General features: G+C 39.7%; 1 protein-coding gene across 1 annotated transcript in view; it reads left to right on the forward strand.

The window, feature by feature from the left end:
* The first annotated feature begins 11,947 nt into the window (after positions 1 to 11,947).
* LOC144201693 (neuropilin-1a-like) overlaps positions 11,948 to 15,061 on the forward strand; it is a 38,417-nt gene continuing 35,303 nt past the window's right edge. The window contains exons 1-2 of the mRNA XM_077724444.1: positions 11,948 to 12,357; positions 12,736 to 12,910. Coding sequence (XP_077580570.1) covers positions 12,273 to 12,357; positions 12,736 to 12,910 — 260 coding nt within the window. The 5' untranslated portion in view covers positions 11,948 to 12,272. The remainder of the gene's footprint in view (positions 12,358 to 12,735; positions 12,911 to 15,061) is intronic.

The following is a 15,061-nucleotide window of genomic DNA, read 5'->3' on the forward strand; positions in this document are numbered from 1 at the left end:
TTTAAAGTCAATGTGGCCCCGGGCCCAAAAGTTTGCCCACCCCTGGCATAGACAGAGCATAACATTTTGTTGGCTCTAACTTTCTCAATTACTATTTTGTTGGCAAAATGAGTCACTTTATGTATCTCAGTTCAGCTAAATATCGCCAGTCGCCAAAGATACACACTGCAAAACATCACTTGTATTATAAAGTATGATTTAAAGGCATCTGATAACTGATATCATTCTTTGGGATCCAGACTCGTACAAACTTTTTATATGTGCTTTTTAAACCCGTGGCTCTATCAAATGACCAATCCCATGTTTTCCTATGCGGGTGTCTTCAAGCCTTCAAAGTACATGTTCAAAGGACACATTTCCTGATGTTGTCTGTTCTAAACCTGATACATTCTTATCCTCTCACTTGATTCTCATACTACAAAGCAGCGGATCATATTTCTGATAGCACTAGGGATAAAAAAAAATCCTCTGATCTGGTCAGTTAAGATTTAAAGCAAGATTAAAAATTGAATTGACATGGTAGTTGACAACATCTGGCCTATAGGGAACAAATAAGGGGGAAGTGGGAAATGAGGTGCCTTGATTGTGAGGACTTTGATTTTTAATGAGGGGTGGAAAATTAAATGAAATTAAATTAGTTGAAGCAAAATGCCTTTTTCTATTTGAGTCTTTCCTAAATTCCTCAGTGAGTGATCTATGAATCTTAACTGCAGAAAAAAAATGCAGCAGTTGAGTCCAAGATCTATAATTAGGAGGTGAACTAAACTGTATTTTTATGCAATTTAATTAGGAGTTAAATGAATAATCCATTGAACTGCATATTAGATTTGAATTTGATCCAAAATTAGGTCAACATTTACAGAGCATGTTTTAACATTAAAAGATGCACTTTTTAAATATGCTAACTGAAAAAAAATCATATTTATTTGAAGAATTTAAAAAAATACACATAGTTGCCCTTTGGTACCAGTAACACAGTTGAACTCATTATTATTAACTTACTAATTACATATTTACTTATGTTTAAAATGTATTTTCCTGTGTGTCTGTATTCTCACCCTCTTGAAACAATGACAGAGAAATTTCTTGAATACGGGATAAATAAAGTTATCTAATCTAACCTAATTATCATCAACAGAATAAAACTCAGCAACATTAGCTGGTAAATGTCTTAATTATATATATTTCTTTGCCAAATCCTGTGAACTAACAACTGTCTCTTAACTCAATTGACAGTCACAACCTCATCAAACATGGCTTCATTAGTTTTTCGTCATTCAGGCTAACACAAACTCTTTAATTGAGGTCAAATTGTCTGTTGCATCATTCCTCTCACGCTCTATTATTGATGTGCTCTTTTATCTATTGGCATCAGCACCTTGAGCAGAACCACAGCACCTCCATTCCTGGGAACCTCTGCAGCGTTTCCATCCGTTATCGTGCGAAGCCACGATAACAAACGTCTGCGCCAGATCAATAATATCCTTCACTTTGCCACCTCAATCTCTCTCTCTCTCTCTTTGGGATGTCACTCGGCCGACAATAAATCGATGCCGTTGAGGGAGATGTCGCTGAACGCCAGGAAATAACGGACTTTGTGTTTGGGGAGATCAGCTTGTGTGTGTGTGTGTGTGTGTGTGTGTGTGTGTGTGGGGGGGGGGGGGGGGTTTGCATTCCCAACCACAAGGGCTTCTGGAACATGTGTGTGTGTGCCCTATATCAGATGTGCCCCACAACTCCGTCCTAATATTACCCACTAAGTCCCAATGATTAATCTTATTTTTGAGTATTTATTAATTCATTCATTTTTCTGAACCGCTTTATTCTCATTAAGGTCGCGAGCCAATCCCAGCTGTCTCCGGTCCAAAGGCGGGGGACCCTCTGAATCGGTGGCCAGCCAAGCACACTCATGCTAATGGGCAAATTAGTGTCCAATCAGCCTACCATGCATGTCTTCGAAATGTGGGAGGAAACCGGAGTACCCGGAGAAAACCCACACAGGCGCGGGGAGAACATACAAACTCCACATAGGTGGACCGACCTGGATTTGAACCAAAGACCCCAGAGCTGTGAGGATGATGTGATAACCACTCAAGCCGCCGGGCCGCCCGGTTAAAAATCGTACATATTATAAGAAAATAGTTTAATTGTCTTAGAGGATGACCGCCCTGGATTTGAATACAGGACCCCAGTATTGCCAACGCATACCCCACTATCTTCTTATTCCCTATTTAAGAAAAAAAAAATACTGATGCAACTTGAGCAATTATATACTGCTCATGGGTTTGTGTCCCTCATTCAGACATTTTTAAAGCTCATGTGAGGGCAAGTTTTTAAAAGCAGATCTGACCTGACTTCAATTGTGTGTTATCCTGTCGCTTTGTTACTTTGATGGTGGTGTGTTAGCAAAGCTTCATTTATAATGCATGTCAGTGCGCCAGGCGGGCGTATATAAAATATTTTCCCGTCAATTCTAGACACTAAACTGTCTGGACCCCCTCGAGCACAACTTGAAGTGCAAATGAACAAACAAGCATCTTTTCAAATATTAAGTATGAAGTTTTCTGTTCACTCCAACTTACAGTATTGTACCTCATAAAATGTTTAATTAAATTTAATAATCCTGGAAAAACATTCAACAATTTGTTTCTATAGATTGAATTGAATTGAATGCGTTCATTGTCACTACAGAAAATCCCATTGGTTGATTTTTAAAGAATTTATTTGCAAATCATAGTGTAACATAAGTATTTGGTCAATACCAAAAGTTCATCTCAATGATGTACCCTTTGTGGGCAATAACGGAGGCCAAACGTTTTCTGTTACTCTTCACAAGCTTTTCACACACTGTTGGTGATATTTTGGCCCATTCCTCCATGCAGATCTCTTCTAGAGCAATGATTTTTTGGGGCTGTCATTGGGCAAAACGCACTTTCAACTCCCTCCACAGATTTTCTATGGGGTTGAGATCTGTAGACTGGCTCGGCCACCCCAGGACTTTGAAAATGCTTCTTACGAAGCCACTCCTTTGTTTCCCTGGCTGTGTGTTTGGGAACATTGTCATGAGCCCCCTCTCATCTTCAATGTCCTTGCTGATGGAAGGAGATTTTCATTCAAAATCTCTCGATACATGGCCCTATTCATTCTTTCCTTTACACATGATCAGTCGTCTTGGTCCCTTTGCAGAAAAAAAACAGCCCCAAAGCATGATGTTTCCACCCCCATGCTTCACAGTGGGTATGGAGTTCTTCGGATCCAATTCAGTATTCTTTCTCCTCCAAACACGAGAACCTGTGTTTCTACCAAAAAGTTCTATTTTGGTTTCATCTGAGCATAACACATTCTGCCAGTCCTCTTCTGGGCCATCCAATTGCTCTCTAGCGAACCGCAGACAGGCCTGAATGTGTACTGGCTTCAGCAAGGGGGACACGTCTGGTATTGCAGGATTTGAGTCCCTGGCGGCGCATTGTTTTACTAATAGTAGTCTTTGTTACTGTGGTCCCAGCTCTCTGTAGGTCATTCCCTCGGTCCTCTCGTCTGGTTCTGGGATTTTTGCTTACCGTTCTTGTTATTGTTACAGATCGAGAGAAATTAGTTGATGATCTTTTTGGCTTTAACTATAAAACATGCTATAAATGGTGGCTTAAATTGACAATAACTTATCAGGACTGAGTGCTTTTGTACTAAGAAACCTGTAGCCATTTTCTATTCACAGCCACGTTCACTCATTCATTCATTTCAACGTATATGTATTTATCAGTGCTGATAGTCATGATGGTCATATTGCGAAAAAAATGCCATCAAGGATGAATTCTCTAATATGTGAACAAGATGGTGTTCACATCCATTTTGTTGAACAACACTCACGCATGGCCTCGGGCACTGTTGATGGATGTCTGCATGGAAACATCACACCTTGACACATATAACGACTGCGAGTGGCATTTTTACATCGTTGCCTGCCTACCACAATCATCGCTCAAATGCATTCTGTCACCCGCGACGACCAGGCAGACATTTTTGGGGGCAAGCCGCAAGGCTTGTTATGAGTTACGACAGGTTGAAAGTGACTAAAGAAGAAGGAGGAGTCCATAAATGACAGCGTGTCGCTTTTGGAGCCAAAGATTTACAACAGAGTGTAAGAAACTAAATGAACACTTCCTTTATTACTGTTTTTGTGATGATTTATTGATGAACAGAGCACAGGCAGTCAACCTTTTATCCCGGGTAGTTATCGTAGGTGAACGTTTTTCTCAAGAAAACTGGGTTAAGTGTTCTCAAAAACAACTGATCTTCAGAAAAAATTGTAAATAATGTTCTTTTAATTCTTACACTATTCCTCCACTAATCATGAAAATGAGTCAAGCAGTCTCCCTCTGGTAAAACTGCTTTTTTTAATGTGCTCACCCAACTATTTCTCTTTATAACATAGTTCAAGTGGAGTCCCTACAAAATGTACGAGCTCCGAATAGACCGTAGTAAAAGATGCACTGACACGCCAATACTTAGTTTTCACTTTTTGGTCTCTCAACATGCTTTTAAGATGAGTCTTAAGAATAGATACATAAAGAGTGTTTATATACTATGTCTTTAGTTGCAGCTTAAACTGGGAAATAAGAGAGAAAATATCATTTAATATGCAGCCAAGACTTGTGAGAGCATGTAAAACGTGTGCTGGTGTTCCACTGGGAGTTCGAATTGCTGCACTGAGCCGACATACTCTCATTCATTGGACATGTTGCCTTTAGAAGCCAGGGACATGAGCATGAGAGCTATTTGCTTGTGCCAATGCAACTTCTGCTTTCGATAATAATATTAGTAAGAGTTTTGGGAGAAAACGTAGTATTTTTCTTGGAGAGATTTCTGGCCACTGATTATTCGGTGCATCTGCAACATTTACTTAAATTTAAATCCAATTCACTTCAAATTTTGAGGTCAAACAAAAAAAATGTTAAAAAGTGTTTACTTATTGACGGTTATATCAAATCTTGAAAAAGCCAGTAGGAATTGTAGACTTCAAATATCAAGTGACACCAACTTTTTTTTTCCTTTTCTTATAGTGTGCAATGTTAAATTCCTATTTGGAAGTTTTCTTAGATGAACTCTTATTGAATGTAAGTATCCTTCAATGGTTGACTTCAAAACTATTTTGTCGATGCCATTCATTCATTTTCTTAACCACTTATTGTCACAAGGCTCGCGGGGGATGCTGGAGCCTATCCCAGGAATTGGTGGCCAGCCAATCACAGTGCATAAGGGAAGAGACAGGCAATTTAGATTGCTCAACTAGGCTAGAATGCATGTTTTTGGGATGTGCGAGAAAACCGGAGTACCCAAAGGAAACTCACACAAGCCCTGGGAGAACATGTAAACTCCACATATTGAGGACTGGACATGGGTTCGAACCTTTAACCCCTGAAATGCGAGGTCGACGTGGTAGCCACTCGACAGTTGGATTGCCTCCGGTGCCATTTAATGTTGGCTTTATCATGTTCTGCTGATTGTTTGTCTTTTTCCCAGGTGTGAGTCGGAGTGGGCGGAGTCTTTTGGGTCGCACCTGTGTCCCAATTTATCAACAGGGTATTTAGATGCGGCCAAGCCAAGAGAAGGGTGCTGAGGTGTTACCTTGTTAGTCGCCAGTGCCAATTTGTAATGTTATACTCTTCGCTAGTTGCTAGTGTTCGCTGAATACGTATTTTTGGGGGGCCCTTTTTGTTGTTTCCTTTTCATGTTGACGTGTATTTGGGGTTCAATATAGTCCACGCCTCCTTGGTTTGAGTTGTCTACTTCGATGTCCAACCTTTGCTTCTCCCTTTGTAGAACATAAAAGTCCTAGTATAATACTTGACTGGAATAACCATAACTTGCTGCTTTAATGTCTCCTTCAAGCACATTAGCTTGCCATGATGAGACCTTAGCAGTCTAACTTGATGGCTTGGTATACGATTTTCCAAAATATGTGTCTGGAGTATTTTCTGCCGACACATAACTGGTTGAAGATTCGATTCATTGATCAGAAGAGTCTTGAGGGCGGTCAAAGTACAACCAGGTGAGTTTCAATGTGAGAAGCAATCGCCTCCTTCACAGGCGACCGATCCATCGAATTGCGCAGCCATCAGAGTTGATCAGACGCAAGAGGCGCTTAAAGCTTCTCACAACGCCAACCCTCCTCCTCCTCTCTTTCATCCTCCCGTCGCCTTTTGTCCCGATTGGGATTGAAAGCGCTGCGCCGTGACACTAGAGCATCACCCTTGGAATAAAAATGAGGCAAGGCGGGTGGAAAATTGAACATGTTGTCAAGCCCCAAGTAGCTTTTTTAGGAAGTGATTTAGGATGTGTGGGCTGCTCTTGATTAGCGTCGGAGTGAGTTTGGCCACGTGAAGAAGGCGTATGTTCGCTTAGGTTATTGCTGCTGGGAATAGCAGACTTTTTTTATCGTCTCTATATACAGCGGCACAATCATCACAGCCTTTTGAAATATGATAGAGGGAGTTCACATCTTCAGACAAACTTGTGTTCTATGTACGGTATGGCGACAGGGTGGTGTCTTATTCGGCTAGACAAAACGTGGACAATTGTTGCGGGACGATTAACATTTATCCAGTTAACGTCATAGATAGATACAAAAGGATTCTGATGTTAATGTAAGACATCTGCAGAGTATTTTTTCATAGGGAAAGCAAGAAAAACAGTGACAAATTTGAATCCCCCAGGGAGTATTTGGCATCACGGTTACTCTTGGTATTGATATATTTGGACTAGCAGGCTCCACATGTGTCAAATGTTGGCACCAAGGCTGCTCGGTGCCAAACGGCGAGAGCTCAAAGTGAAGGCGAGGTCTGGCCCATCTCCAACAGTGAAAGCCCCCAAGAGGAAATTTCAAACAGCTGTCCCTTTAAAATACGGAGTGTGAGGAATGTAAACGGCTGAGTTGTTTTCCCAGCAATCTGGGAAACATTTCAACTTAAATGTGCTGCACCATCTCCACTTTCCCTTAGAATGTATTATATTTAATATCAAAATATGAAGAAATAAACACTTTCAAATTGATTTAATTCATCCCGTAATGAATGAGTTTAATGTGTGTGATATGTAATGTGACAACTCATTTACCCTGAAGTAAATTTGGAGGACTGGCTTTGAATGATCATGTCAATCAATGTCATTCATAGCGTTAGATGTTCAGTCTATTTGAACTCCAAGCCTTCCCAGTTTAAAGTGATGACCATCACAGCTGAAGAGGATTGAACCTGAGTTAATAGACTTTTGCTACTAAACTATATTTTGATGGGTGAAACTGATGGGTTTTTTCCAGCTTCCCAGTGGTTGCAGTTCTAATATTCAGTGGTACGTCTACTTCCAAAATTATTTTGTTTCAGAAGTGGTTTTGCAACTTTTTTGTAAGTAGCGACATATTTTACATGAAATGTGCCTATTTAGTTCCATAATCCTTAATACCACCCCTTAAACCTTTGACAATTATAAAAGTATGCCAGGTTTGTCTGTAATATGTATGCAAAAAGTACAATTATTTACTATACCATTAAAATGAATGAGCTTCACAAAGACACAGCAACTTCCTAAGCAATAAGAGGCCATGTTTTTAAGTTTTGGGGGATATTTTAATCTCATTTAAAGTTTTGTGACTACATTCTTTTTGTATTTTGGGACAATTTTTTTCCTCATCAAGTTTTTTTTTGGAAACTGAATATTTCGTGTGTAGAAGCATTTGTAAGTATAGGTTCCATTGTTTATTGTAAATTGTGACATGATACATCAATCCCGCAGTTGTTGCAGTCTGTAACTGCTGTTGAATGTAATACTTCACATTAGTCTCTGAGCCAAATATGATGATATTCAGATTTAAAAAAATAGTTATTTCTACTAAGTGGTTACTTCAAACAGAAAGAGCTGACATCATGGCCACTTCTTCGCATTTTTCTAAAAACTGGTGCCTAATTTATTTTAGCTTTGCTGGGGGGTATGACTCTGTGAGAAATGGCTGCTTCAGACCCAAATGGCTCCTTTTAACCATTGCGTGGGCTTTTAGCTTTTCTTGTCTTTCCTGTTACAATAGTCATGTCAACCAAATTTGAGGTTGATCGAAGAAACTGACGTCAGGGGGCTGCTTTAAAATATCTATTTTCCAGGGGTAACTGATTGCATGCTTGCAGTTGTATAATAAAAGGTTGTCTTAAATGTATATATACAGCATTTAAGAACACACACACTGCAGTGTATGCGCATGAGAAGCCATTACTGTTCACTGCCTGCCTCCCAGAGCTAATGGATCACTGTCACTGACTCCTGTAATTACGGCTACGTGACTATGTCATTACACAATCGCCACCCTCCTTCCATCCACTTTGTGTGTTTGTGTGTGTGGTTAAAGTCCTACTGCAGACCTACATAGATGCACATATTGATGACGATAAACAGACAAGAAAATGACATCCTTCATATCTGGCGTTTTCAAACATTTTTTGGCTGTGTCATGTTTGCCAAACATTTTATGAGCTTTTCTCTCCCTGAGGAAATCAAGCAAAGGCCAGTTGTTGTTGTTTTTTGGTAGTACATGTCACATAAAAAACAACATCATAAAATATTGCAAACGTGCATTGAATGGAGGCCTTAAATGCCATAAAATTAGCAAAAACTTATTCAAAAACACTTCAAAAGATTTTTTTTTTAATATGGATTGGAACAATTTTACATGTGGATCAAATTTAAGCACAGATATCAGAACTGCTTCAACATGTTTTGTTTAGAATCCGGGATATACTCACTGACTTCAGTCAGTACCTTTTTGTTTGAAATTTTGATTGATTGGATTTTCATTGCGTGAGTTGTATCCGGATTATAAAAAGATTACATGTGGGTCAAATCCAAGCCGATTTTTACAAATAACACATTAAACTTGATACAATAGTTTTTTCATAATATTTGAATGTTTTTAATCGGGTTCAGAAAATGTTAGTCCCATCCAAACAAATATAAAATAATGTTATTCATTGTCTTTAACTCACACTCTGGTCTTGACTACCAAGTCAGTATATTATATTAGGTAGTCTATATTACTCAAATTATTATTATTTTGTGCTTGTTTACAGGCTTCAGGTGGATCAAATGCAAATGGGGATGTCTTTTCTAATTGTAAATTATTTTTCATTGAACTCATGAGCATTTATTAGTTGATCCGGGTCACTAAATAGTGATTTATATACAATGGTACCTCTACTTACGAAGGCTTCAACATACACATCTTACAGGTTACGAAACAGAGAGGGAGACAAAGAAAGATATGGTATACATTGTCAATTTATTGTATAACTCGTATGGGTTTATTATACGTACCAACTCTTCAACCTGAAAAGCAGTATATTATTCTATGTTCATCAGAAGCACTTTGAATGGTGGCAATGTAAAATTTAGAACGTAACATCTCCATTTACAGCAGCCTTTAAAAGGTTTATAAATCACCAAAAAACTGCAACTGCAAAAAGCTTATGCACAACAAAAGAGGATACAGGGTCAAACGGTAGATCGGAAATAGATATATGGATGCATAGATAGCTATTTACTTGGACGCATGGCTGGTTAGATAGATGTATAGCGGTAACATGATTGATAGGAGATCACGTCTACTAAAACACTAATAGTCATTTAAAACGTCTTCTCCACATTTCAAAGTCCTTTTAGACATGCATTAATGTAATCTCTTTCTGATCAATCCTTTAAAGAAACACAAAAGGGGGTAGGTTTTTTTTTAAAGCTACAGTCTCAGAGTAGTCAAGGAAACATGAGCAGATCTTACAGATGTGCTTGTCAAAAACTCCTTGTTCATCATGCTTCACCCTTCATGTTAATGTTTGGACTTTTGTCACAATAATTCGATTTTCTACCAATCAGCATCCATCAATATGGCAGAAAGTGTTATTGATCCTTGATTTAAGCTCAAAATGGTCAAAGGACAAAATCCATTCCTTCTCAACCAATGCTTTCATTGCGATTAGTCACTTTTGAGGACATCTTGTTTGTATCCTTCTAAGGGAACATTTAGTCTACACAACTGTCTGGTAAAAAAAATGTAGCACTTTGTGTATGTACCATGAAAACATATATAAATGAATTAATAATTGAACATTTTATATTTAGTGCTTGTTATAAACCCAATTGCCACTTTACTCACCATTAGTAATGATTTGCTGAATGTTGTCAATGTGGCTCTTCGTTCTCATACGAGAGCAAAACGACTGGCAGTTGTACGCTAAACAGACATCTAAACAGTTGAAATCGTCAAACACCTATATTGTCCTATAAAAGATGCGTATACAGTCTTGTTTAACTTTGATTTTGTTACAAACGACAGGCTTATATCTGTTTTCATAAATCACCACTCCTCTTCCCGACTCGGGTCGGGAGTCCTGAGTACTCACAAATAAAATTTGAAATTTTGGCTTTGCTTCGGACTTGCAAATCAAGATAATTGCTTGGGCCAGGCTGAAAATTTGAAAATTAATACTCGTGGGCTTGGTCGGGTTGGATTTTTTTCCGCCCGATTTTACCTCTAATCCACATATATATATATATATATATATATATATATATATATATATATATACATATAGTATGCGGTATTGTGTTCTGTTGTAGCAGCTAAGTTGTCTGAATGTGTTTTGTGAGCCGTGTTGATTCCGTGTTGTCCTTGAATGCTTTACTCAGCACACGTGAATGGCATGTGAAAGAGAGTGTGTACTCGACTGCTCACTTTTGCCATGTTGTGATTGAAATTAAGCTTGAGAAACCAACAGCGAAAGCCTAACAGTCTTGGGACGTTGCAATATCATTGCTTGGCGGGATTTTGAATACATGAAAACTGAGACTGGGCTGTGGCTCTTCTCAACTGAGTTAACCAGCAGAGAAACTTCTGAAATATCGATTTAGAAAAGCATCTCAGATTTAGGATCAATGTTTGTGTTGTGCACTCACCACTTGGCCAATAGCCAATACAAACATGGTGTGGCCCAAAGTCAGTTGGGATAGGCTCCAGCACCCCCTGCGACTCGAGTGAGGATAAAGTAGTTCAGAAAATGAGATGAGAAAAGATCATCGCTTTTCCTTTGATAACCCCCAAGAAGTCTGCTATCTCACACTCACTTTTATGGTGTTTTTCAAACTTAAATCTAATGACAATTATTCTAGTTTTTGTTATTAGTTGACCTCTGGTTACTCTTGAATTAAAAATAAAAGTAGTTAGTCATTCTGTCTGTTTGTTTTTGTTTGTTTGCTTTTTTTAGGTAGTTATTTTGTTAATTGGATCATTTGTTTTAGTAGGATAAGATCTGGGCGGCCTGACGGTCGAGTGGTTAGTGCCTTTGTGGAGTTTGCATGCTCTTCCCGGGCCTTTGTGGGTTTCCTCCAGGTACTCCGGTTTCTTCCCACACCCCTAAGACATGGACAGTAGGCTGATTGGACACTAAACTGCTCCTAGGTATTAGTGTGAGTGTGGATGGTTCCCCTTGTGCCCTGTGATTGACTGGCCACCAATTCTGGTCCGAAATAAGTTGGGATACCGTCCATCACCCCCCGCGACCCTTGTGAGGATAAAGCAGTTCAGCAAATGGGTAAAAAGGAAGATGTCTGTCCATTTTAGGATATTAAGGGCTCCCAAGTGACGTGACAATGAGTAACCTGAAGTAAATAAAGAGAGACGTAATAATGATTTCGATTTAATAGTGAAATGACTGTTCAAGTGCACATAACCCATCTTTGGCTCATAGGTGGTCACCCCGCAGCTGGAGTTGCAGGAGTGGAAATTCCACTTTGGCTCCCGACATCGGTGACGGTTAGGGAGGCGGGGAGGGACGGGGGTGAGAGGGTGGTGTTTTCGGAGGGAGGGTAGATGGGAGTTCGGGGAGGGGGCGGAGAAAAAGCTCCGGAGCGAGGAGGCAAGCCAGCGGACGCTCTTGTCTGCCTCAGCGCGCTGACGAGCGGCTCGCGTCTTCCACCTCCATCCCTCCACAATTCCAAAGCTTCCTTCGAGTGGATTTATTCGCCGGTTTGCCGGGGCTTTTTCCGGGTGCGAGCCACCACACGGACCTGACGGAATTCTTCTTTTTATTTTCTTGCCCACCCCATTTGGATTAATTCCCCTTCCAGGAGCTGTCAAGTTGTGGATTGGTCTATTACTTTGAGATCATTTCCCTATTTTTTTATGATTGTGATTTTGGACGACAATCGCAAGTATTTGGGGGAGACATTTTCGAGTCGGGATGTCGCACGGGGCGCGTGTTGAGGCGTTCTGGGTCGTCCTTTTCACGCACTTCATCATACTGGCGACTTCACTCACGCAAACTGGTGCGTTTCCAGGGCTTTCTATTCACTTCTTTTTGGTCAAATTGTCATTTTAAACCAAGTCCGGTCCTCGTGAGCCACTATCCAGTCTGTTTTCCATGTCACCCTCCACCAACACACCTGAATCAAATCATCGGGATCATTATGAAGCTCCTGTGCAGCTTGTTGATGAGTTGATCATTTGATTCAGTTGTGCTAGAGGATGGAAATATGGAAAACAGACTGGATAGAGGCTTATGAGGACCGGACTTGGCAACCCCTGTTTTAAAAATTCCAAGTTAAAGAGCAAGCTCGTTTTTTTTCGTACTGTCTGGATATAATCCATGTTTGCTTCGTGTAAAAACGTCTAACATTGACATTTAACGTGACATTTTCTCCCAGACAAGTGCGGCGGAGCCATCGACATCCATTCCCCGGGGTACCTGACCTCCCCGCGGTACCCCGGCGCCTACCCACCATCGCAGCATTGCGCCTGGGTGATCAGGGCACCCGAACAGGGCCAGAAGATCCTCATTAACTTCAACCCACATTTTGACCTGGAGGACCGAGAGTGCAAGTAAGACTGACTACACACACGTCAAACAAACACTTCAGAACATGCTGGATAGGCGCACAAAATTGGGATTAGTGCGGGTTGCTCTGCCACCTATTGGAAGCCGAGCCTCACTGCAGCTGTCACAAGGAGGTGAACATCTGCAGAAGGAAATGAGATTCTCAAGCTTCTGTGCTTCCTGTTTGATAACAGCGATAACAATGTCTTGGTTTGGCACTCTGGTGCGGATTTGGAGAATGGTATTTCCTTTAAAACTTCAAATACAGTTAAAATGAGAAAGCTCACTTTTTAGAAAGCACTTTTAATCTATGGCAGGGGTGGCGAACACGCGGCTCTCGAGCCGCATGTGCCTTCCAGCTAAAATCAATCTGGCTCTTTGCTTCTTATCATATTTTGTATAAATACTGCAGTTCTTTGCCTTATTTCATGTTTCTCTTATTTTTGTTCTCTCTTAAAACACACTCATATTCATCAGGCCTCATTAAAAAAAAGGAATTATATTTAAAAGATCATTTGGCTCATTAGCTTTTTCATGCTGATTCTGACGTAAGATGTGGCTTTTTGTCTCTCACAATTTAATTTTGTTTGGCTCTTTGTGTTGAACTTGTTCGCCATCCCTGATCTAAGGTATTCTTCCATCAAGCTACTAGTATATTCTCCAGCTAACCTAGAAAATATGCTTTTTAAATAGAGCGCAACCTCCAAGGTCATACCAGGTTGTAGGAGAAAATAAACAAGTGAGGCAAAGCTTTCCTGGAAAATAAGTGGAGATGTAATAGTGTGCTTTGAATCAGTGTATTCGATTGCTGTCGGATTGTCACTATGAGGCAAAAGTACTGGAATTGAAAACACAATAGACAATAATTGAAGCAAACATCAGTTTACTCTAAATGAAGGCAACCATTTTGGAAAAACAAAGCAGAACATTAAGAAAGAAGGTAAACAATTCACCTTATCAATCTCAGAAACACAAACATTGATAGACACAACATTGTGAAGAGGCCTCAGCTTTATATTCTAACCAACTTGGCTATTTATTCTAGAATAAATTATAAAACTCAAGCCATTCCATTGTCGGTATCATTTAAATAGTTAAAATTTGTTGAGCTACTCTGGTTGCAAGGCGGGAATACTTCTACTTTTTTACAATCCCAAGTCCCTGATAATTGTCGATATAATGTGACAAGTGTTTTTAATTTTGCATTCACTTTTCACACAAAATATACTAACTGTTGATTATAACACAAAATTAAATATGTTACAAACTGCTAGCTTTTTTAAAGTGATCAGTACTCAGTTTCAAAAAGGTTGGTGACCCTTGACTTGAGGTAACATACTTTTTATTACCAAGTTCCTCTGAGATGCTCTTTATGGGCTTCCCCTAATTGCTCCATTATGCTTAACAACAGAGTTCAAATGTGCTTAACAATAGAGTTCAAAACTCAGCAGTAAACTCTATTGTCTGAATAGCATTAGAATTCATTAAAAATGAAAATCAATCTCGTTTGAGTCATCATCACATTGTAGGTGTTATGGCATAGTTGCACTGTTGCTCACTTTGTCGCCCACACATGCACACACTCACACACACACACACAAAAGATCATTGCAAAATATGAGATGTAAAAAAACAAATAAGTACTCGCAAGTACAAAGCGCTAATACTTATGAGTCCCGCGGGTCTGCAACATGATCCGATAGTAGTAGAGAGGAGACCATCTGTGCAGCTGTGATTTATTCACCAGGCTTTTATGGAGACTTTAAAGAAGACAGAGGAGATGCTGTCAGAAAAAAAACAAGAGCCCACTTTATGAATGCACACATACACACACACACACACACACTGTGACACGCAGTAAAGAAGGGCATTTGTATTTTGATGTTATATCCAGTGTGTGTGTCTTGAAGTCACCATAAAAAGCCATGGTGGAGATGAGGTAAGGTATGTTGGATTATCTCCACATAACAACAAGGCTTCCTTTTATCTTAAAAAAATGTAACTCCTTGACAAAGAGTATTGGGTAAGGTAACAGTGAACAAAATCTTGCCTTTGAGCAAAATCTCGGGGTGGAATACAAAGTAAAAGAGATGAATTTTTGGAGTCTGTCATAATACATTGGTACCTCTACTTACGAATGCTTCTACATTCGAAAT

Source organism: Stigmatopora nigra, chromosome 9 (assembly GCF_051989575.1).
Source record: "Stigmatopora nigra isolate UIUO_SnigA chromosome 9, RoL_Snig_1.1, whole genome shotgun sequence".
Classification (NCBI taxonomy): Eukaryota; Metazoa; Chordata; class Actinopteri; order Syngnathiformes; family Syngnathidae; genus Stigmatopora; species Stigmatopora nigra.